The sequence below is a fragment of the Dipteris shenzhenensis genome, chromosome 8 (assembly GCF_047967505.1).
Source record: "Dipteris shenzhenensis isolate YYH24624 ecotype China chromosome 8, Dip_SZ_1.0, whole genome shotgun sequence".
NCBI classification, from domain to species: Eukaryota; Viridiplantae; Streptophyta; class Polypodiopsida; order Gleicheniales; family Dipteridaceae; genus Dipteris; species Dipteris shenzhenensis.
The window spans coordinates 41,140,746-41,166,683 of NC_141603.1; the positions used below are offsets into that span (position 1 = coordinate 41,140,746).

The following is a 25,938-nucleotide window of genomic DNA, read 5'->3' on the forward strand; positions in this document are numbered from 1 at the left end:
CCATGGGATTCTGTTGAGGAGTATAAGGCACCGTGCATCAATGATGTATGCCACGTGAAGCGAAAAAAATAGAAAACTCCTTTGACATGTATTCACCCCCCCTATCTGTATTAAGGTGAGCAATGTGCAGCCCACTCTCATTCTCAGCCAAGGCAATAAAATGCTTGAAGCACGATGAAACTTCAGATTTGGATTTCAAGGCGAATATCCTAGTGTACCTGGTGAAGTCATCAATAAAAGTGACAAAATAATAGAAGCCCCCAAGAGCTGCAACTCTCATGGGTCCACAAACATCACTAAGAATGCGATAAAGCTTGCTTGAAGCACCAACTCTCCCATCTTTGAGAAACGCAGCATGGTGCATCTTACTAAGCAAGCATGGTTCACAAACATGCTTTGAAGACATATGCATTTCGGGAAGATCAACAACCATACCATCCTTATATAACTTCACCAAAGCTCCAAAATTGAGGTGTCCAAACCTCTCATGCCACAAATGGGTATCTGCCATGGTAGAATCAAGAGCAAAGGCATGTGCATCGGCAAGTGCAGCATCATCATCCAAACATCTGTCATAAGCATCAAGTCTAAAGACCTCTAGTCAATGTGCCAGTCAAGACCATGGTAAAGGCACGTGTAGCATCATACACTGCACACCTAACACCATAAAAAGAACTTGAAAGCCACATCTAGCTATGGCTGAAATAGAAATGAGTTCCTTACGAATGCTTGGAACATAAATCACGTTCTCTTGAGTAACAATACCACTAGAGACAGAAGTAAGAGCAACTTGCCCAATACCTTTCACGGTACATGATGCATTATTGACACATGTGACACTGTCCCCTTGAGATGTGTGCTCTAATGAGCTGAATAACTTTCAGCAGGAAGTGATGTGCTTGCTAGCACCACTATTAAAGAACCAGGCATCATGAACATTTGAAATTGCCATGCAAGCATCATGAACATCATGATTATACTGACATGTAACCAAGAAAGCCCAATGCTGGTCTTGTGCCAAATTAGCGGACTCATGCCAATCTTCTGCACTAGAAGAACCAGATACTGCAAGACCAAACTCCTTTTCAGATGCAATTCGCTTCCTGCATTCAGAAATGTCATGCTTAGGTTTCGTGCAATAGTTACATCTCTTCTTCTTTTTATTATCCCCTGAAGAAGAGGCATCATGTGAATAATCAGCATGGGAATGAGGGGGTTTACCAATTGAAACCTTGCCTTTGCCTTTGTTTTAGGGCTGGGCAGCAAAAGCTTGATCACTAGCCATAGAAGTATTGCGATGCGAACGACTTTGCTCCTCCTGAAGAAGAAGAGCAACCAACTGGTCAAATGAGAAATGATTGGCATTGCCACCTGCAACCAATCTCAATGTAGTAGCAAAGCCTGGATAAGAATCATGCAACCCATCAAGGGTATTAGGAACAAGTTGAGAATTAGGCATAATCTCATCAATGTTGGCAAATTGCTCTTTCAAATCCTTCATATTAGTGAGATAGGCATCTATGTTACCACCCTCTTCAAGCTTCGCGTCCTTCAACTGCTTGCGGAGATAGGCAACGCTCGCCTCATTCTGCACCTATTACAAAGATACACGCTGATCCCATGCTTGCTTAGCTGTCTTGTAGGACCGGATGTGAGGGATAATAACCCGTTTCACTGAAAGAGCAATCAAGGCATGTGCTTTGGCATCACGACCATCCCACTGAATCTGCTCTTGTGTAGGAGGCAAAGTACGTGTAACAGGAGCTGGAGGTGTTCTAGAAGTAGCATTAGAACCATCACCTGAAGTAGAACCAGAGGCGGTAGGTGCAGCACCAAAAGCGGCATTATGTGTAGGCCTGGCCTTAGAACCTGAAACAATATGCCATAAATTCTTGGCAATCAAAACATGTCCCATCATGTATGACCACATGGGATAATTGGTGCCATGGCCTTCTCCTTTAGTGCTAGCCTTCATCATGGCTGAGTCTGCCCTTCACCTCCGGAGTGCCGACAGAAACTCAGTACGAAGACTTTGTATAAATGGATGCTCAAGTATGTGTGGGTGTGTGGATTTGTATGTGTGAGAGCATATTTTTATACTATGGTCTACACCCACTGTTGGGCGCTGATGATGTCAGTGGGGATGTCATAGTAGCTAGTCCCTGCTATGCATGATGGAGTTTATGGTTTTCAACCTTGTGAGTGACTATCATGAGATTGAAACTGCACTATGTTGTGTTTTTAGAGGATGAGTTTGGGAATGTTCCTGGATTCATCTAGGTATATGACCACATGGGATAATTGGTGCCATCAAACTTGTCATCAGCCCCAAGCATACCAAAAAGGTCCTTTGTTGCTAGTCATTGATGCTAATAGAGAAGCAGTACCACAATGGAGAAAGGCAAAGGAGAGGTGCAGCTCTCAACTGCAAGAACTAATGATTGCACAAGCCTCAAGGCTTTTTTTTTTTTTGGGGGGCAAAAAAGAGACTTCTATTAAGTAAGAAAGAAATTCGCTAGAGCAAGCTCTGAGCGGAAATACAACATCATGAAATCATGAGGATAAATAAAATCCCCTCAAAGTGAGGTGGAAAACAACCAAGGCTGAGGCTGAAAGTGCCACCTCAACCCTGTAGGAGTCTCAGAGAAGAAAGGAGAATCCTTCCATTCCTTGAAGAAAGAAGCTCTTCTAGCTGAGGTTGCACGGGAGTCTCCCTGGATACTCATCCATACGGCCATCAAAGTATGTACAGTGTCTGTCCAGATACTAGCCAAAGTGTGCGAGGGATGAACCTGAGTACCCTCCATAGCCTCTGTGCATCTGGCTCTCCACCTCAAGGCTTTCACTGCAAGAGTGCAATAACCAGTCCCAAAAGGTGAAATATGTGACCTTCAATGCACCAAAGTGCAACAACAAAGCCCAAACACCAAGGTAGGCAAAGAGAGTTGTCCCAAAATGCTAAAGCAGGCTCCAGAAGCTGGCACGCTTCACGAGGCAGCACCAAACTGCTCCGAAAAAAAGCTTCAAAATTTTGGCATGTAGGTCGAGGCAGACCGTATTGTCTTCAAAACCTGCTGCAAGTTCCATACAGGGCTGTACACAGGCCATACAGCATTCAGTGCACCTGTCCCACCGTACTGCAATCAAAAAGCTGACAGCAATTCCGTACAGCAAGTACAGTCTTGTGCAGCTCACACGTGCCCCGAAATGCAGCTGCAAGTCCCAAAACCCTAAGTCGGCTCAGCAAACTTCACACGTGTGAAAAAAAGCCTGCTGCAAGTCTGAAATAGGTCCGAAATCACTCTGTATTCCTCCGTACAAGCTTAGGTATGCAGTAAATGCACCATACAGCTGTCTGTACAGCTGTATGGCTCACATGTGTGGAAAAGACACTAGTAAATGTGTCGTACAGGGTCGTAGCAAGCTGGAGCAGCTTGAAAATTCTGAGGAAATCGCCAAAAACAGCAGCAAATGCTTCAAGGCACAATCTTCCTACGACAGAAAAGCTTGGAAAGACTCCGGATGGTCACACGTGTGGCCGCAAACAGCAAGAAAAGGCCGCCAAACAGCCGTCAATGAGCAAGGGAGAGCTCGGGGTGGCTGGAAATGGCTGAGGGGAAGATCCTTGACCTGCTCTGATACCACTGTTGGACAAAGGGAGTTCAAAATGAGTGATGGAAGAGCAAAAACGAGATGCTGTATTGAAAATGCTGCAACAACAAGTGGAGGCTCAAGGGGGAGCCAATATGACAAAACCCTAGGGCTAAATGCCCTAACTGGACTAAGTGTCCTAACGGACCTAGGTGGTACATGTACTAATTTCACCAATAGTCCTAACTGACTATAACTAGGCCTACATGGCACATACCAAGGAATAAGGGGCATCTATGGATAGCCCATAGACTGGCCTACAGTCACCACCAGGATTTCACTCTTAAAAAAAATAAATAACAAAGGACTTGTTCATGCTGTACGGAAGGAAGCAATAACGGAAAAGAAGAGGGAAAAGGTAGAAAAGCCTTGCAGATTTGCAGGAAACAAGGATTGTAAAGGTTACCTCCCCATTTGTAAGCCCCCATATGAGGAGAGCATGGGGGAGGGATACCTAGGGCATTTGCCCAGAGAAAAGAGTGAAAAGAAGGGGCTGCCACATGGACAGCATGATGGTTGTCATGTGGGCAGCACAAAGCCATGGAACCCAGGAGGCAGGGACTGTGGGCAGATGTGTGCCCTACAGCAGGTGGCGGGGCAGCACAAGAGCTTGGCAGAGGCGCAAAACATGGCGGCTGTCTACAGGCAGGGACGCAAGCAGTACGGCAGCATGGTGGAATCCATGGGCAGGGATAAGGCCTGCAAGAAGTGAAGGTGGCCTGGCAGCAGCACCGGAGTTGCAGGGAAGGGAGGGGCTGCAGTGGGCAGCACCCTGCCCTTATATAGGGCCAGGAAGCTGGTCGGCCACATAGGCCAGCCCACAGCCCCATGCATAGAGGGGAGTGGGAGGGGGCTGGCACACAAAGAGAAAGGGGTGGGCTGGGCCCCCACTTAAAGGCAGGGCACACACAGCCCAAGAGAAACTGACCGCAGCCGAAGTTTTGAGAGCCCTAGAGGGGGGCAGTTTTGGCAGACTGGTCAGCCACATCCAGGCTGCTGGTCGGTGGCATTCCAGCCATCTGGGCCTATAAAAGGAGGGCCTTTGTGCCTTCATAACTCATCACTTGCAGCAGTACTTCAGGGAGCAGAAGGAGCAGCAGACCAGCAACCTATGAGCCTACATCCAGGAGGACATAGAGGCTGGAGAGCTGCAGACCTAGCTCAGCAAAGGTGCTTCCCACCTAGGCTGATACACTAGTAGTAAGATGGAGAGGATCATTCAGGACAGAGAGTCCACATAAGCTCGAGGTGGAGCACGTGGGCTCGAGTCTAGAGATATCCGGTAGATAGTAGAAGTACCTTATGGTAAGATCAAAGGACCATGCTCTGGTGGGACTTTGGATTTATCTATCGTTTGTATTGTGTTCATAACTATGGACGGAAATATATATTCTTTTGGTAGCTTCTATATCTGGCTGGATCATTGTCTATTGATGAGTCTGCACATCTATGTGGTGCACATTAAGTGAAGAAGTTTGTGATTCCACTCCCCACACACACTGTGTGAGCTCCTGGTCTATTCTATCAGTGTGTACCCTCTATTGGTCGATTTCTGACAATCAGAGTCTAAAAACCAGGTATTTCGGCAAGGTGGGGGTGCTTGCTTTGACTACATCTGGATTGGCAGCAAGCTAAGGTGGATGATGCCAATAAAGGCTCAGGGAGAGGAAAGAAATGGCCATTGCCAGCAGCGAATGGGCTACCAGCAGGGGGTGGGGGCGGGGGAACTGAGAAAGGCCAGGCCTGAGCACAGGCTCAGGTCACAGAAAAAGCGGAATGGGAGTTGGTAAAAATCTGCCCTAGGCAAGAAGGAGGGGAGGGCACAACAGACGGGAGGGAGAGGGCGGGGGGGGAGGGGGGGAATGTGTTTCCTGATGTGGGGAGGGGGGGAGCAGGAGCAGGTCGGGCAGGGAGAGCCGAACCCTTTTTTTGCCTGTTCCAATGGAATAGCCTTAAGTGCCTTGTTGCAGAGAAAACAAGATTTTGTATGTAGTCAAGTCTCTTCTTGCAGCTGTCATTAATTGTGTCCTCCCAATGTTTTTTGTCTCAGCTTTATTGTCTTTGTAACAAATCTTCTCATGGTGTTGTTCTCTTCAACTCACCAGGTGGAGCTGCTAGTTCTTACTTTTTTGAATAAGAGAGAAAGAACCATTTTCGTGAAATGAGAGTGAGGTAAACATGTCCTCTTGGGACTTTCAATGTAGCTAAATTTTCCAAAAGCACTATGCTGGGAATCTCCCCAGCTGAGCTACAAGCTGTCCCCAAATTTATTTTCCCCTGCATAGCTAGAAAGACCATGGGCCCTAACTGTGGGCAAGGTTGGAAAAGTTCTGCAGATCTGCAACTGAGCGATAGACTGCCCTCAAAATTGTAGGTTATTCATAATGGCCTATATCAGCAATATAAAATAGTTGAGCTCAATCACTCAAGGTTAGAAAGGAGTAAGTGGTGACAGAGATTATATAATTTCGAAAATCGTGATGAGTTTTTGTGTAAGCTGAATAAATTTTCATTAATGTTTGTCCATGTGTGAGACTTTTTTGAGCTGCGTAAATGTGGAGAGCCAGTAATGTTTATTTGTTTTATAAGTTTGCTAGACATAAGGAAGCCCCACATAAAACTCAAGAATTCTTTAACTCCCTAAGAATTCAAGGGGGGGTAGTACCAGATAAAGTTTGAAACATGAGGCAGTTGGTCAATGTAGGGATCCTTTTGGGGCCGTGATCTATATGAGACAGACTGGTCTAGAATCGAGAGACTACATGTTTACTTCTTGCACGAATGACCTGCAACAAGCCATCAATCTCACACCATATTTTGCTAGCAAAGTTTGGGTCTATTTCTCAACAGCTTGATGCATCCTTCTAGATGGTCACATACCTCCACAGAGTCTAGGACTTTGGCACCCATGTCACATGATGCATGCTACCTTTGCTGGCTTTGACTCAGTCTATGGCACTAGCGGCGGAGGGAGTGAATGTATATATTTTTGGTTACCTTTGTAATGCTTAGCTACTTTAAATTAGGGTCTTCGTCCATTGATTGGTGTAGAGTTTTTAAGAGTGAAATTATATTCACATAAATATATTCATGCAGATATATATATAAATATAGATAGAATTGTAAATATATGCACAAAGTATAAATGCAATTGCAGATTAATGAATGATGAATAACATTGTTTTTGCTTATAAGGTAAATCAAAGTGCTTAGTGAAGAAGGGCCTTGTAGCCCTTTGTTTGATGCAACACAATTCGCTCGAAAATGCAACTAGACTTCCCCCATTGTATGATCTTATGAAAAGAGTGCTTAGTTTTTAATAATTCTATCCTCACAATGGTCACCTTATGTGTGGTACAATGTTTGGTTTTCAGGAAGGGTCAAAAGGACTTCTTCGCGGGTTGGAGAGATTTGATCATAGAAAAGGCTACAAGCTCTCAACTTATGTGCACTGGTGGATTCGTCAGGTGAATAGTGGTAACATAAAGCTAGTTTGCTGTGTTTTATATATATGTGCATTTGTGCAGTGATTTTACTTGCTAATAGGAGTGACTTAGAGTTTGAATGTTTGTGGCAGGGTGTTACAAGAGCAATTGCAGACAATTCAAGGATGCTGCGGGTTCCTGTCTATATGCATGATACTCTGTTTGCGATACGAAAGGGAAAGGCTCGCCTTTATAGTGAAGGCAAACCGATTACTGTGCAGGTGACTTATTGCTTGATCCAATGGTTGGACTGTCAACTATTTGTTGCAAGATTTGTTACGCTGAAGCTTAAATGTGGCTAAGTGGCATGTAGTGGCAAAGGTTCATGCTAGGAGTGCATACATTCAGCTCATATATAGGAAGACATGGCAGTTGACAGCTTTAGAGTGTCCCTTTAGCTTAGGATAAAGAAGCCAACAAGCGAGTACAAGTACTCGTGAGCACTACCTTTACTACGGGAGGGAGGAAGGGAGGGGGAGGACGAAGGGAGGGAGGCAGATAAGGACTAATTGCGAGGGAGGGGGAGGGAAAGGAAAGTGGATAGAGAGAGAGAGAGAGAGAAGAAGAAGAAGAAGAAGAATATATTATCGTCCTCTGAAGACCAAAAAATCGGCCTATGGGACCTGAGCAATACAAAATCCTCGTACACAAAGACTCCTCCCTTGGAGGGGAGGGTATTAAGAGAAACTACCTTTATGTCTTAGGTGAGTTCCTGTGCTTGAAAAGCTTATAGACAAACGTTCCTAAAGCTGGGGGTGACCCACTATGTAGCATATCAGCCAGTCTGTTATGTCCCTCGAGAAGAGAGCTAAATGCTTTCCGGATGTGAGTATAGTAAGGGCATATCATTACCATGTGTTCTTCAGTTTTTGCCATTCCCTGGTCACATAATTGGCATATTCTGCTCTCTTTTGGCATATCTTTCCATCCTCCTATTTCAATCTGCAGCTGGTGTGATCGGGTGCGAAGTGAGGCCAAAGCTCTTCGCTTATGTATTGCCATAGGTGTGCAAATGTACTTCTGCGTGGCTGTTTCTCTTCCTGTATAAGTAGCCCAATATTCGGGGTTAATAAATGTACGGTAGTACTCAAACTTATCTTTGTTTTCAGCTGTTTGCCATTTCCTGTGTAGTGCATTCAGCAAGTCATGATGAAAGGCATCCTCATCTACCTCCTCTGGAGAGTAGTCCAAGTACCTCTCTACCTCGCATTTTTGGAACCATTTTTTTAAATCTAGTGCCCATCCAGATGCCAAAATCTTACCCTTATTCGTCTTTTGGGACTTTTGACTTTCTACCCATGCCCTCTTTGGCAGCCTTTCATTATTCATGCGCTTGACCTTTGTGATGTATCTGAGTACTCTCTTCAAGGCATGCAACTCTATGGGTATGCATCCTGTCTCTAGGAGTAGGAGAGAGTAGGGTGTGGTAGCCTTGATGCCAAGGTGTCTTCTAATGAAAGATTTCTGCATTTTTTCTACATCATTCCATTTTGATGATGGTATACTCCCCCTCCACACCTCTACCCCATAGAGCACTGTTCGTACCACATATGTCCCAAAAATCATGTTTCGTACTTGCCACCTTCTTGTGTTGGTATTGCTGCAGTCATTTTCAAATTGATAATACTTTCCCCATCCTGCATCAATTCTCCGTTGCACACAGCTGCTCCATTTGTTATTGGCTGGAATTTCAATGCCTAAGTATTTGAATGAGTGCACTGTATCAACAAGTTGACCCATATATGAGATTGAAGGGGGATTACTTGGCTGTATAGTCTTGACTATCATGAGTTTAGTTTTGGAAACATTCACAGCCAGCCCACTTTCCGAACAGAACATGTTGAGGATATCCATCATTTGTTGCATCTTACCCTCACTATTAGTGAAAACAACCACATCATCCGCATAAAGAAGCAAGTGAATCTCAAAATTTGCTAGGTAGAGGCTGGACAACCCTCTTTTACCTGCTTCTGTGTGCATTAGTTCCTCAAGTCTATCAATGCATAAACCAAACAAGGTGGGTGAGAGTGGGCATCCTTGTTTGACCCCCATATTGCTATAAAATTCTTGTGACATCCCATCCTTACATTTTAATTGACATTTTACTTTCTCATAAAGTCTAAAGACTGCAAACCTTATTTCCTGAGGCACTTGTATGCATTCCATTCTCTCCCATAGCACATCCCTAGGCACCGTATCGAATGCCTTCTTAAAATCAATGAAGCAACAAAAGAGTGCCTTCCCCTTAAGGCGGCTGTCCTCCATCAACACTCGGAGATTAACTAGATGATCCACAGTGGAGTGTTTGGGCCTGAAACCCGCTTGTCCCATTGCCCTCTTCCTTTCTTTCTCTGCCCAAGCACTCAGCTTTGCCTCTACTATTGTACTATATAGCTTGGCTAGAGTAGAGCATACCATAATGGTTCTGTAGTTTGACACTTGATTGCGGTCACCTCCCTTGTAAATTGGCTTGATCTAGTTCTCTTGCCAATTGGTTGGGAAACCATACACGAATGCTTGGTTTAGTGCCATTACTATGTGCCTTTGCGTGTGTTCATTGGACCACTTAATGAGTTCTGCTGTGAGGTGTATAGTGTCTGCTGCCTTCCCATTTGCCATTTTCTTTAGGCCATCTTGCACATCTTCCAATGAGAAAATACCTTGAGTATTACCACTGAGAGACATGCTCGCCATGGGCCGAGCCTTGGGATGCATGTAGAGTTGTTGAACATACTCAAGCATCTCTATTTCTATAAAATCTCCCATGATGTCATTTGGCCTTTGTTTAACTCCTTTCCATGCTCTTCTAGGGTTCTTGACAAAATCGATTGCATCTGACCATTCCTTTTTCTCAATATAAACACGCCTCTTTTTACGTGTGAGAGCATGGAACTGCTTCTCGGCTGCTCTTCTTTCATCTCCCATTGGAATCCCCTTTAGTGCACTCCTAACTGCCTTGCATTCAGCATCAAACCGGTCATTACATGGCAGCCCTTTCTTATGCTCTTTACTGTTCTTTTTGCACCCTAAAACTGTCTTAGTTGTGGTGAGAATGGCATTCTTCAATTGTGCCCAGCCAAATTTCTGTTTTCTCAGCAGACATGCTTCTAAACTTTCAGCATATTCCACCTTTTTTGCCTCATTCACCTGATAGCCACACTCAGCTGCTTTTAGTGTCATGGACAACAACCAATAAAAAACATGGTCCTAGGTGTGATATTCTAAAAAGTACTTATTGAATGGGCGTTCCACTTTGCATGGAATACCATACCACCGCTTTTGAGGGACGTGCAAAGTATTGTGCCCATCGGATATGCTTTACATGGTAGATTGAGTATTAAATACCGTTTTTGGCCTTGGTGTCATGTACAACGGTCAAAAAACACGATCGTAGGTCTATTTTTCAAACAAGTACTTATCGGATGGGGATGCCACTTTGCACACAAGTCAATAGTGCCTAGGTTCAGGAACGTGCAAAGTCTTGTGTCCATTGGATATGCTTTGCATAGTCGATCTCACATGATACACCATTTTGTTCCTAGTGTTATGCACAATCGTCATAAAATACGTTTGGAGGTGTGTTATCCGAACAAGTACTTATCGGATGGGTGTACCACTTTGTATGCAAGTCAATAAGACCTAGGTTGAGGCGTGTACAAAGTTTTGTGCCCATCGGAGAAATGTAGATGCGATGATATTAGAAAATTCTTGGTATGTGTATATGTGTGTGTGTGTGGCAAACAATTTTGATACAACAAAGTAAACACCTAGTGCACAAATTATGCACTTCATACCTTAAGTAAATAAGCTTTACCTTGAGTAAATAAGCTTGTTGATGACGGGCCAAGTGAGAAATTGTGTATAAGATTGCAAGCTTCCAGATGAATCAATGCATAGTCAATCACACTAGCCCCCCCACTGGCAGGGAAACAAGTAGGGGAATTAGATTTTGGGAAAAGGGTTGTGCCATTTACCACCAACATTTGCATACCATTCATCGAATGCTCCAATGCTGTACCATGTGCATTCACCACTTTATCCTTCGAGCATCTACACCAGTTGGGGTCAATGTCTATCTCATGCTCCTTTATGTATTCTTGCTGTGTGGGATATTGAAATTGTGAGTCTCCTATGCGTGCATTTAGGTCCCCAATAAGCATAACATTTCCTTGTTTGCTGAACATAGCAATATCTAAGCATAGGTCCCCAAATGGCTGGGATGGGTCAATCTCATGCCTCTGGTAGAAGGGGGATTCTCTATGAGGAATGTAGCATCCTGCAATATACAATGGCAAAGGGCTTCCTTTTACCATAACCCATATGTAGCGCTTATGGATGTCATCTTTGACCATAGAGATCTTGTCGTGTATATGGTCTTTGTATATGCATGCTACCCCTCCCTGCCCTTGTAGGCCTGATTGCTTTTGCCAGACGGAGTGCACCAAATAGCCATCCATTTTAGGAATCCTGCGTATATCCCTTTCCCAAGTCTCTGCAAGAAAGATAATGTCTGCATCATGTGACACTTCATTCAGACCAGCTCCTTTATGCCAAGGAAAGCCTCTACAATTCCAAAACATGACTTTCAGCTTCTTCTGGGTCCCATAGGCCTCGCGTTCCTATTGAGCTTGTTCAGCTCCTTGCTCTCTTTTTTTGACTCGGGTCTCATACATACGTCTCCTTTCTTCTTGTTGCATAGGGGTGCGGTCTTCTATCACGTAGAAAGGTGTTCCTTTTAAATAAATCCTGCTGCTGTCCAGGATGATTTCTCTCTTACATGTGTCAAGCATTGTGCAAACAATTGCCCGATGACTTGAATTTTCATCCCTCTTTCTTCCTACCCGGTGTGCCCCAAAGACCACAACCTCTTGCATGGCAAAGTGCTCAGCAAAAAAGTCTTGAGAGAGAGAGAGAGAGAGAGAGAGAGAGAGAGAGAGAGAAGGGAGAGAGAGAGAGAGCACAAAAATAGAAAGAATCCATGTGGCAAAAGGTTGTGTGGGACACTTTTTTAAAGCATATGTAAGTAGAGCTTGGAAGGTAGTGCTAACAAATGAACAGCAGCCAAGAACCAAGCAACCGTTATATGCACTTAAGGGCCAATGAATGGACAAATGCTGATGTCGACAGTGGAACTACTGATTTGCAGGAACGAACTTGGTTGCTAGCACTCAAGCGTTCTTATATTGGCTTCTTTTCTTTAGAAACCCAGTATAGCTGCTTATGCTTGGGCACTGGTGACGACATAAGTGTTGCTTTGCTTGCTAAGTATGTCTTCCTTTTGTTTTTCATAAAAGTTTTTGTTTACCTCTTTTTTCTTCTCTTTCATTTCCCCTTTTATTTTGTGTGTAGATTTTTGGTCTTTAGAACAACAAAAAATCTAAATTTGTATGATTGGACTTATTCTAGTCTTACAAAGGTATATATATTTTCTCCTCTATAATATGAGTCCTCTGTAGTCTCCCCTTTCAGGCAGTCACTCATTGTGCTTTACTACCTTATACCAGAGATGATTCTCACATAAGAGGATCGCTCTAGAAAGATGCTCTTTCTGCACATTTAAGAGACCAATGTAGGTATTGAATAACTTTCTCTAGTGTAACTAATTGCAAACAGCCACAAATTACCATTGCAACGATACAGCAGGCTTAGATACAAGTAAAGCAAAGGGTATACAATGGAATGGACCCTTCACAAGGACCTACAGTCCCCCCCCCCCCCCCCCCCCTTCCGGCGTGCGCGCCCCAAAAGGAAAATATACCGATTACGTTTTAGGCCTCTATATACTAACGAACTCGTACTCTGATCTTCGTTTAGCTCAGTTCATTTGTATGGCTTTCTCCAAATCTCTCCTACTTTCTTTTTGGACCTGTAAGCTTCAATTGGTATCCAAGCCAAGGCTTTTGTTCACTTTTCTCTTCTTTGTTGCGTTTTTCCCAAGGGTCATGCATGTTCCGTCCTGGAGGGTACCTTGCAGCGTAACATTTTTCTAGGACTCAGCTTATATGCCACTTCACGAGTGTAGATCAGTGGATTGCATTGCATAGCCTTTTCATAAGTGTACCCACTGTCTCATAGCTGTTACACAAGTGTATGCTGACTTTTCTTCTAAGCAGCCTGCAGAACGAGACAGTACATTTCAGCTGGTTTCAATCAGTTTCAGTTATGGCAGTCATTCAGCATTCCTGCACTTGCATGATGTTGTCCATACAGTTATATGGACCAAAAACATGAATTTTTACATGCACCCGTTGAAGCTCAGAACATGGATTCTGTTTTCCTCAATAAAATCCTGAAGGCCATGTGCAGTCTACACAATTGCATAGCTGAGGCCGCTTGTGGTGTTTTGATGTGATTTAATTGGTCGTGCCATGGCTTGGGGTAGCTCATTTTTGAACTTCAACATTGTTTGCAGTTTTGTAACAGCTGGCGCTGTGCTAGTTTTGGTGTGGTTTTGAACTGGGTACCCATCGCAAGCAGTAGTTTATTCTGAAAGCAGCAAGCTGACTTTTTCCTCAGCAATGTTTAGCTTGGAATAATCCTTGGACATATTTTCCTTGTATTGCATTCCTAGGAGGAAAGCAGTGGGAAGCTAGAGCAGCTCTAGTTTGTTTTTTCTGGGTTGTTTTATTCTTGTTGTATAGACACTTTCAGTTCTGCCACATTTGGTAGTGAAAGTTATGAAGGAGCCTCTGATTTTGCCTTGGCTTCATTTTGATTACTTACGTTACAGGTTGTCGCTAACTTTGGTCCATCTTTTAATTGAGCATCTTGATTGGAAAAGGAGTAAGGGGTGATGAGACAGGGGTGGCCAATGCTTAGCCCTGTTACAAGAAATGAATAACCAGCAAATGAAGGGGCTGGTCTAGGGCTTCAATACACAATAGCAAACTTTGTGTGCAAAAGGGCAGATATAGAAGCCTAGTGGTGCTCCAAATGTGAACCCGAATCAAAGAGCAGCAAGTTGCCGGACATGCAGAACTGAACCAAAAGATGAGCACTTGTGGGCGTACTGGAAGTGCTGCAGCAGGTCCGAAATCTTCAAAACAGCTTACCATGGCACTCCAAAGTGCAAAAGCAGGTTGTCTATGTGAAAGGCGGCTCCCTAGAACAGCTCCGAAATGCTGTAGCAGGACATTAGTCTGAAAATCGGCTGCTGTAGGTGTGCTGGAAGGCCAGAAACAGCTCGAAAGTGTCTTCAAAGACCTCGACGTACTGCAGAGAATGCTCACAGGTACTCGGTTATGAAGCAGCAGCAATAAAGGGCTGTTTTTGGCGATGAAAACCTCATGTGCAGGTGCCTCTGAGAACACAACGACCAGCCAGTAATAGGCGCTTATAGCTCAGAAGTGACCTGAATGAAGGTGAAAGGAAGAGGGGAGTGGAGGCTGCAGGCTGTGAAGGCATAAACAGGTGCAAATGGCTGAAGGAAGGAGGCGGCTGCAAGAAGGTAGAAGCTGAGCAGAATTAGGGTTAGGGTGGAGAAGATGACGACGTGGTAGGGCAGGCTAGGGCAGGACTGACCTGCTCTGATACCATGTTAGAAACATGGTGAGAGTGAGATAGAGATAAGCTAGGGAGAGAAGAAGTGATACTCAAATGTAAACACTTTCATTCATTCTTCATCATCATCAAATGAGACAAGTGAAGTACAAGCCTTTATAGGCTACACACACACACACGCATACTAGCACCAAGTTCATATGCGATAAGTCCCATGGTGACTCGTGGCACTCACACATCAAACCACTACTAAATCTCTAGTACAACAGACTGACCCAAGCAAATCCGGGCCAACCTTGGTCTTCCAGACTCGACTGAACAACAGGTCTGTTGACCTGCATACATTTGATGTCCTCTTAGGTCATGCTAGGCCTAGAAATAGACTTGGCCCCTACTGCGAATCTGTTGCAGGTGTGATTTTGTCCATCGCAATGTTCGATAGAGTACACCAGCATGTATTGCAAGCCATAGAGCATACTAGAACATGCGTATGCTCTAGGTATGTCTCTACCCTAACCAGTTTTATTAAACCTGCCCCATTCATATGGGGGTCAGTGACAACTTCTAACAATGAACTGGGTTTGCAAATGTTGCATGTGGGTCTCTAAAAAAGGTCAAATAACACAAAGTAAAGTCTCACAAAACATGCAAAAATGATAAAAGAAGAAGAAACGTAATATTTCTTTAAATATTTTTTGGGCCTACAGGGTGAGATATGTTTGACCTTATCATAAGTGTATGTTACAATGTTTGTAAACGATTGAAAAGTAAACATATGCATATGGTTGTAACTAATTTAGCTCGTAGCTCACTGATAAAGGATTCTGAGTCTGTCAAGGCCTTCTTTCTCTATCTAAACTTGCTTCAGGGATCTCTGTAACCCTTGAGTCCTCCAAGGTCTTCATGTGCCAACGTGATGCTCTTTTCTCCTTTGTAGAGTTTTCTTCTTTTGCGGTTTTGTCTTTGTTACTTCCAATCCTGAACTTGCTAAACCTGCTTTCGCTTCATTTTCTTTGAGCTTGCACACCGTCAGGTAATGCGGGCGATGAGAGTGTCATTGTCTAGATAGGGCTCAATTCCTATGTCCCTACCGACCAACACCTTCTGTGAGTCTTTGTCATACAATCGAGAAGCCTTAGACTCTTCCTGTATCCAACAAACATGCAAGATTTGCTTCTTGAATCCATCTTGTTCTTGCTGTCTTCATGGACATGCACCCATGCGTCAGAATCGAAAGCTCTTAAATGCTTTATGACAGGTTTCTTCTGGAGTATTCCGAGAAGTGTCCTTCCCAGGATTACTTTAGGTTTAGTAAGTAGATAGCCATATTGATTGCCTTTGGCGAGAAGGACCTTGGAACATTTTTACCTTTAAGCATGCTCAAGCGTGTCTCTAGAATTGTTCGACTCTTTTACTTTGCGATCTCGTGTTATTCAGATGTCCGTGTTCTGAACTAGAAAGTGATGTCGTAGGCATGGGTTGACAAATGACAAAATGAGTCAACTCTAGTGGCTCAGTGGCATGATTGGTGGCCTTTGTCGCCAATGATGCCTCGTGTTGCTTTGGAAGTCTACCACCATGGTTACCTTCTACATCTATTTTCGGAGCTAGTGTTTGATGTCCTTGAACGTCTCATGCCATAGTTTGGACATTCTTGCATCTTGCTATACCATCGTTGCACTAATCTTGTAGAGTCCTTCAATGCCTTGAGCAACCGCCTTACCTATCACTTTGGACATGATCACACTGTTCTTGTCATGTCAATACCTTATCCTCACTTGTACTTGTTGTGAATGGGATGCTTCCAATACCCTTGATTGGGTAGCTTCGATTGTCACGTACTGTAACAGATGGTCTAAACCTAACACTAGCTTGGTTCTTGAACCATTTCTTTGACTTTGACATGTGCTTTGAGGGTCCGTTGTCTACGTACCAATCATCTCCTTCATCTGTCATTGCGAGTGATTAACACCTCTTAATTATTTTGAGTGCAAAGAGATCCTCTGTGACGACATCGGCGGCCTTTGGTTTCGTTTCTCCTTTTGACTCGTTAGAATTGTAGGACTCTTTTTCAAGTTCACCTTCGTCTTTCGGCGGTTTTTTGTGAAATGTAGTAGCCTCTCACAACTTAAGGAGTTCTTGTTGGAATGGTCACCTCCCCATCTGTAAGCCCCCATATGAGGAGAGCGTGGGGGAGGGAGACCTAGGGCAGAAGATGCCCAGAGAAGAGAGAGGGAGGGGGCTGCCACATGGGCAGCACCTCACAGCCAAGAGAGGAGGATCCCTGAAGGAACAGTACGGGACAGCATCGTGGCTGTACGGGACTGTGCAGATCCTTGGAGGCATTGACATCAGCAGGGTGTACGGAACTGTACAGCACTGGAGAAGGGCCTGGCAGAGGCGCTTGCATGACGGGGTCCTTGGCAAAGTATATGGGCAGGTCTATGGCCTGCAAGCAGGGCTGGCAGGTGGCAGGACAGCAGCAGCAAAGGGGCTGGACCCTGCATAGAACAAAGGGACAGCAAAGGGCCCTAAATAGGGCTGGATAGGCAGCCAACCAGCCAACCAACTGGTCGGTTGGTTAGGGCTGCTACAGACCAGCCAGTCGGCCCATTTAGGGCTGGCTGGTCGGTTAGTTCAAGGGGCCCTTGGGGCCTATAAAAGGAGAGGCTTGTGGCCTCATTTCTCATCCAGCAAGTCAGCAAACAGAGGAGCAGCAGAAGCCTGATCTTTGGGCCTACATCCAGGAGGCAAAGCAGGGCCAGAGTTGCTGCAGACTGAGCTCACTTGGGGCTGAGCCGAGGCTGTCTATTAGGGCAGCAAGGTGCTGAGATCTTTGGATGGAAAGTCTACTTACGCTCGAGGTGGAGCACGCGGGCTCAAGTCTAGAGATAGCCAGCTGATAGGAGAAGGACCTTGTGGTAAGATCAGAGGACCACACCATTGGTGGGACTCTGGATCTATCTCTTTTGTATTGTGTCCATAGTTTTGGACGGAAATATATATTTTGGTGGTTTCTCTATCTGGCTGGTTCATTGTCTATTGATGAGTCTGCACACCTATTTTATGCACATAAGTAAAGAAGTTTGTGATTCCACACCCACACCACACTGTGTGAGCTCCTGGGCATTACTATAAGTCTTCCGCTGCGTGTACCCTCTATTGGGTATTTTCTAATAGTTCTTCTTTAAGAATCTTCCGACTTGTTGCCTTTGGAGTCTCCATTGGGTGCTGACCATTGCTCTGCAGTTATTGTGGTTACAAAACCTTTGTAGCTCCTGGGGAGCATGCAAAGTAGAAGCCTAGCAAGTTGGGACTAATCCATTTGTTGACCAACTACTGAGAGCTGGATCCTTACTATCTTCATCTTTGTAATGTGGTCCTATACTGTGTCCACAAGCTGAATATGTAGTAGGATTGTCATGCAAATGATTATGGTTAGGGCTTTTGCATCATGTAGTACCCAACCTTAGACTGCTACAGGATTTGTTAGTGTCACCACCACCCCGGCAGCATGCTTTGTCTTGGGGCCTCTGCTCTATTCTTGTTGTAATCTCCCAATACAACTCCCAAAACACCCTCAACATAAGGTGGTTCCGGATCTTCATCTTCCAAAGTGGATAATTATCTGCAACACTAATCTGATTCCAATAACCTCCGTCTGAGGACCATTGCAGTTGCTAACCACCTCTGCCTAACCTATAGATCTATCACCCCTTTGTCCTCCTCATATGGGGACTCAGAGGTGGGGCCAATAATTATCATCATGTGGACATTGCTAAGGTACGCTTTTCCCTACGTTGCGGTATAGGCACTTTTGCAGATGGCATAACAAATACAGGGCTCACATAATTTGCAACTTTTTGTCTAGAATGTGGGCACACATCTGCGGAAGTATAAGTTAGGGTGCCAAGGCCCATGACATGAGGATGGAGTATCGAAGAACAAGTCCTAAACAAATGCAATAAATGATAAGCTTAATGTAGCATTCCAATGTAGTAAGTTACAGAGTAGCAAACTACAAGAAATACATTTTAGAACAAGATTTCTGAAAATATCTAAATTGAACGGTAGGCCTTTAAAACTTTCAGAGTCTCCTTTTTACAAGGAAAAGCCTTTTCCAAGGCTAGCCCAATCTGAATCACTGTAGGCATGCATCTGCAAGTCACCCCCCCTGGGAAATAACAAGCCTCGTGCTTATACTTGAAATTCAGGTGACACATCTCTCCTATTTATTTAATTGCTGCTAATCTATATTTTATCACATTCTACAAGTCAATGATGCACCAAATTTCACTCATCAATTTGGCAAGCACTAACTGAACACTTGTTTGTACATGCAGAACCTTTCAAAGCTGCTGGATATTCCAAGCAAACGTGTTGAAAGGGCGTTGCAGGTAGTTAAAGTTGATAATAGGTGGTTGCTTAGGCTTTAGATTTTGGTGTTTGATTTGGAGATGATTACCATGCTTTTCTATCATTGCATTTTCTGAATGTATACTTATTGTGCAGGTTAAAAACAAGATTAAGTCACTAGACAGAGTCGCTTCCTCTTATGGGCTAAATAAGGAACAGAATGGCATGCATGAGGTAATGTCATACAACTAACTTATTTGTTTTGCTTTTTGTTTAATTTGAAACTGAGATATTAGTGGTTGCATTCACTGCGTTAAAATGACAGTAATAGCTGATATACCTTTCACTACGAAAGTGTTAGTCTGACAAGGCTAGTTGATGCTAGAATGTCATTGCTAAAATGAATGCTACGTTTCCTCTAAACGTGTCAACTAGATTGTAACAAGCCCATAAATTACGTTAACTAAGTACAGCATGAATCTTAAGACAAACGCACACTGCAAAACGTAATGTTCTTACAAGTGCTGTGGCGAGACTGTGTATGTTTGAAAATTCACTATTCCTGCCCACAATCATATTGATCTAGGCTACCTTCATAGTTTTTTCCATACATTACCATACGCATACATCATACGAGTATGGAAGTATGAAACATACGTGACCCTAATTTTACTCAAAAACATTTAGAAAAATATACATTGTACACATTACATTGACATAGAGCTACAAACTTTCAAATTGAAACTTCAGACTTCAAACTTGTATTAATATTAAAAGTCATGATTCATGAAAGTTCAAAGAGTCCAGCCTCGGCCCTCCAGAGACCAAAGTCAAGTGGAATCTGGATTCTGATACATAGTGTCAATGATAGATCAATACTACACCAAACATCATGATCAAAGGTAGTAGAAACTTGGAAGTAGGTACTACACCGAAACATCAAAGGCAAAACATCATAGAGGAAAAGGCTGCCACAGCCCAGAAATAAAGCTGAAAATTGAAATGCATCACGATTCACACCCTATGAGGCTCAAGCCTCAAGCTGCAGTGTGCATCCTCATCCTCATTCTCTTGCTCATCCTCATCCTTATCATCATTTGCATTAGTGCCATCCTCCTCCTCCTCATCCTTCTCTTCCTTGAGACCATCCTTGAGGCCAACCACAACCAAAGTCAGCCAACAGTGTACGGAGTATGGATTAGCAACGTATGGATTAGAATAGTGCAAAAAAAAGCGGTTTTACCACACCCAAAATAACAACAACAACAACAACAACAAAAACCCACCCCCCACAAAAAACCCCACCCCAAAAAAGAAAAGAAAAGAAAAGAAACCCTCGCACGGAAGGCCGTACGTATGGGCATACGGATGGCGCATGGAAAATCCATCCGTACCCGTATGGATGCAACTATGGCTACCTTCACATTTTAGTAACTGAGTGGTACCCAACTAAGGTCTTTGCGCTTTCAAATTAAGGTAAACTTTTGGCAAATCTTTCTTCTTGTCTATGTGAATTCTTCGATCTGTACCCTTCCCACACACACACACATGCACGCGCTGTTAGAATTATAGATATAAATCAGCCGTGACCAATGTAATTTAATAAGCTAGTTAGGGGCACTTTTCCCTCTTTAAGAGGTTTTTCCCCCTAACCGCAGTTAGTTCACTAACTATGGTTAGTGACTACTAAGGTTTTGTCACTAGGACAAAACTTTATCTCTAACTCTTTTAGTTGTACTTTTTTACACTCTTCTATTGCAACCAAGCTATCAAGCTTTCAGCTCTCAAGCTCACCCTCTCTTGCTCTCTCTCTCTCTCTCTCTCTCTCTCTCTCTCTCCAAAATCTCACATTTGGTATCAGAGCAGGTTGATCCTGCTCCCTGCTCCTTTCTTCTTGTCCTCCAGCTCGCCGTATCGTCCGTACAGATCTGTATGGACTGATTCTGTATAGTCTGTACTGTACCCGCGATGCCCACACACATCAGTACAGCGTCGTACTACTGTAGCCGTACATCTGTGACAACTGCGTCGTACCTCCGTACAAGCGACAATAGACTGAAGTACCGCTTCCCGCCGTACATTCCGTACATCCCGTACTGGATCTGCGTCGCCGTACCAGCGCTTGTCTCCCAGCTCGTCCGTACCTGCACGTGTCGACTTCGTCGTCCGTACAGCTCGTCATATAGTTCGTAGACGGTACAAACGTACAGCTCATCCGTACAGTTGTCGTACAAGGCCGTCCGTACAACCGTACACAGCAAGGCGTTCGTCCGTACAACTTAACCGTACATTCAGTACAATTGTACACGTTGCCATCCGTACAATCGTACCAGCAGAACCGTACGACGCTGAAGTTGCCTCGTGCATCAGTTGTTTTCGTTGCAGGGTCACAGGAAGACAAGTTGGATGGTACCAACTACTCCCTCTGGAGTTTTATGGTATGCAATATTCTGATTTCTCGCAATTTATGGGATTATGTGAATGGGGGTGAGATCCGACCAGTAGGTATGGCACCTAATACCCCTCCTCAGCAAGGAGGTGGAAGAGGTCGTCCACAGGGTGCAGCTGCAGAACAAGTTGGTGGTGCAGCTATAGCCACTACACCAGAGCAGAATAGATGGGATTCACGGGATGCCTTAGCTTTGTCATGCATCTCTCTTTCAGTGAAAAGATTTATCATTCCGCATATCCGATCGTGTAAGACCTCGAAGGCAGCGTGGGATATCTTAGAAAGCATGTATGCAGCCCGAAATGATGCAAGGGTATCTTTCTTGAAAAGAGAGTTTAGTAATACACATATGGAAGAGGGTGACTCCATGTCAGTCCACCTCACTTCACATGTCTTATATGTGCCTGGTATCACCAAGAATCTTCTTTCAGTGTCCACTCTTAACAGACCTGGATTTCAGGTCATCTTTGAGGATGACAAATGTGCTGTCCGAGACAGGGAAAATGATTATGCCTTAAGATTATCTGGTACTCTGCTGCGTGGGCTTTTTCAGCTTGATCTTTTTGAGAAAAGAGCAGCCCATGCTCTTGCAGTTTCTACCCCTACTGCTGCCATGCAGAATGCAGAATTATGGCATGCCCGATATGGCCACATGCATTACAACAGCTTGATGACACTTCAGAAGCACTCTATGGTTGATGCATTGCCACCTCTTGAGATACCTCCTCCACATGCCTGTGAAGGGTGCATTTTAGGCAAGATGCATAGATTCCCCTTCAAAAAGGATGGTTCAGTTAAAGCTGTACGCAAATTACAGCTTATACACAGTGATGTCTGTGGTCCCATGAGGACTCCATCATTGGGTGGTCATCTCTACTTTGTTACCTTTATTGATGATTACTCCAATTTCACTTGGGTCTTTGGGTTGAAGCGCAAATCAGAAGTGTTCATGGTGTTTAAACACTTTTCAGCCATGGTTGAAAATGAAACCGGACTCAAGATACAGACATTGCGCATAGATAGAGGTGGGGAATACTTGTCTGCAGATTTTGATGCTTTTCTGAAAGGGAAGGGTATTGTGCATCAGCTCACAGTGAGGCTGACCCCTCAGCAAAATGGCAAAGCTGAGAGGAAAAATAGATCTCTTATGGAGATGGACAGATGTATGCTGAAAAGCAAACACATGCCTCACAAATTCTAGCTTGAAGGTCTGATGTGTGCCAACTACATTTTAAATCGGGCTCCCACTAAGGCTTTGAAAACAAAAACTCCCTATGAGGTCTGGAATGGGAGAAAGCCTTCAGTGGATCATTTCCGAGTCTTTGGATGCCTTGCATATGCTCATGTGCCAGTTGAATTTAGGCACAAGTTGTCAGATAAGGCAATTAAGTGCATATTTGTTGGGTACAGTGCAGAAAGCAAGGGGTATTGTCTCTACAATCGTGCTACACGCAAGATCATTGTTAGTAGAGATGTGATATTTGCAGAAAATTCAGCTCACACTCAGGCTGAATTTCATATGCCTTCTTCTTCAGAGGATGTTTTTGAGGGGTTGCTACCCATTGCCTTGGGTTCCCCTGCTGATATTTTTAATGCAAATCAGAATTTACAGCCACCTCCCGATGCTTTAGTTCAGCCACAGGATGTCTTGCCACCTCCACAGGCAGTGGAACAGGTGGTGCAGCAAGAAATTGCAGACATACATGCAGCAAAAACAGTCCCAAACTTGCTGTTACAGACTCTCAGGGAGAGTAAGATTGATGCTCCATTACCTGGCAGGACTCGCAGTGCAACAAGGCACATGGAAGGTGCTAATTCAGTGGAATGAGCATATGCAGGTACTCTTCTTGATGAGGAGCCTGCAACATTCGAAGAAGCAAAGGACAATGTGCATTGGATGAATGCCATGCACGATGAGTTGCAGTCCATTGAAAAAAATCAGACTTGGGATGTTGTAGACTTGCCACCAGGTAAACATGCCATTGGCACACGATGGGTTTTCAAGGTGAAACGGAAGCCAGATGGCTCCATTGACAGATACAAGGCAAGGCTGGTTGCTAAAGGCTATGCTCAGAAAAAGGGCATAGATTATGAGGAGACTTTTGCTCCTACATCCCGGATGACCACCATCCGATCTGTTATTGCAATGGCTGCACATTTTGACTGGAATGTTCATCAGTTGGACATAAAAACAGCCTTCTTAAATGGAGACTTGTTGGAAGAGGTGTATGTCAAACAACCTCCAGGCTTTGAAATTACAGCAAATGCACTTCAGGTATGCAAGCTAAACAAAGCTTTGTATGGGCTGAAACAGGCCCCTCGTGCATGGTATGCCAAGATTCATGCCTTTTTGACAAGCAAGGGGCTGCACAATAGTCCTACTGAGAGCACCCTCTACATCAAGATGGATGGGCAGGACATTTTAGTCATCCTTCTTTATGTCGATGACTTACTGCTCACAGGGTCCAATGAAGATAAAATTGCAGATTTCAAAGCTGATTTGCAGACCACCTTTTACATGTCAGATTTGGGGCTGCTTCACTTTTATTTGGGGATCCATTTCTCTCAAGAGAGACATGGCACTGTTATGTCTCAGTCCAAGTATGTGCAGAAACTCTTGGACAGATTTAACATGCATGATTGTAAGCCCATAGCCACTCCCATGGAGCCGGGGCTGAAACTCACAATGCATGATGCAGGAGAATCAGTTGATGCCACATCTTACAGTCAGGCTGTTGGATGCCTCATATATCTCTGCAACACTAAACCTGATATTCAGTTTGCAGTATCTCAAGGAGCAGGTACATGCACAGCCCAAAAACTATGCATCGGCAAGCAAGTAAGCACATCTTCCGTTATTTGCAGGGCACGAAGTCTTTTGGCTTGTTATTTCCCAGGGGGGGTGACTTGCAGATGCATGCCTACAGTGATTCAGATTGGGCTGGTGATTATGACACTAGGCAGTCCACTAGTGGCAATTGTTTCTTTTTGGGTAAATCTTGCATTTCCTGGCTGAGCAAGAAACAATCTACAATGGCTACCTCATCATGTGAAGCTGAGTACAGGGCAGCTTTCATAGCAATAGTTGAATGTGTCTGGCTGCGACATCTATTTGCTGATCTTCATCTGTCTTTGGAGGGTCCTTCTCCAATTCTCACTGATAGTCAGAGTGCCATTGCAGTGGCAAAGAATCCAGTGTTTCATGCTCGCACGAAGCACATTGAGGTTGACTATCACTACGTTAGAGAGAAGTTGCATGCAGGAGAGATCAGTATGATCTTTGTGTCCACACATGACAACGTTGCAGATATTTTCACCGAAGCACTACCACGTGAAAAGTTTGAGGCATTTCGCAGTGCCCTGAACTTATATCCGTTTGGTGATTGATCAGCCTTGTACATGACATTGGCACTGCAGGGGGTGTTAGAATTATAGATATAATTCAGCAGTGACCAATGTGATTTAATAAGCTAGTTAGGGGGCACTTTTCCTTCTTTAAGAGGTTTTTTCCCCTAACCGCAGTTAGTTCACTAACTATGGTTAGTGACTACTAAGGTTTTGTCACTAGGACAAAACCTTATCTCTAACTCTTTCAGTTGTACTTTTTTACACTCTTCTATTGCAACCAAGCTATCAAGCTTTCAGCTCTCAAGCTCACCCTCTCTTGCTCTCTCTCTCTCTCTCTCCAAAATCTCACACGCGCACGCACACACACACACACATACCAAATCCTTCAATCCCCCCCCCCCCCCCCCCCCCCCCCACACACACACACACACTTTTTTTTTTTTTGGGGGGGGGGTGAAAGCCATGTATCCTTATGTTAGAAAGAGTGGTCCTCAAAGAGAGGACCTGCTATTACAATATCAAAAGATTTCATTGTAAGACAAATAGACAGATAATCTATCGGACGAGCAGAGAGGCAATCATAAAGGGAATTGCCTAAGCGACATTTAGAAATAGTGAATCATGGAAGAAGAATACTCTCCAAAGACTCTATGATATTTGTCTTTCCATAGAGTCCAGAGATCCCAATATTGGATCCATGTGAAAGAAAGGTCAAACTCGGGCCTCTGAGGGTGAATGCCGAAGAGCCAAATTTGATTGCTAAAGCAAGCAATAGAAACCGGGCTCGGAAACATTGCTGTAGAAAAAACAGAAAGTTACTAGTGACAGGACAATGCCAGAAAGTCACGAGTGACAAGACAATGATAGAAGAAAAGATTCCCTTAGAGCGAGATATCTGTGACAGGTAGCAGGAGCAATATGTCTACGTGCCAAGATGTGGCCAAAGGGGATAACACCAAGCATCATTCACCATAGAAAAATTGTTGGCGGAGAGGAAGTTTACAGGACCAAAGCTGATTCCCCAGTACGAAATCCAAGGAGTAGGTATTAGAACTTTGTATAAAATGGCCACATAGATATCAGCGAGGCGCAAGGGGCGAGTGATAGAATTGTGGCGCTGTAAGGTCCAATCAATAAGTGATTACGTAA

At 44.1% G+C, this 25,938-nt stretch overlaps 1 protein-coding gene across 1 annotated transcript in view; it reads left to right on the forward strand.

The window, feature by feature from the left end:
• The window catches only part of LOC147899511 (uncharacterized), a 64,886-nt gene that overhangs the window by 23,505 nt on the left and 15,443 nt on the right, over positions 1–25,938 (forward strand). The window contains exons 3-6 of the mRNA XM_087378693.1: positions 7,026–7,118; positions 7,229–7,357; positions 18,980–19,033; positions 19,149–19,226. Of these exons, the coding sequence (XP_087234819.1) occupies positions 7,026–7,118; positions 7,229–7,357; positions 18,980–19,033; positions 19,149–19,226 (354 nt within the window). The remainder of the gene's footprint in view (positions 1–7,025; positions 7,119–7,228; positions 7,358–18,979; positions 19,034–19,148; positions 19,227–25,938) is intronic.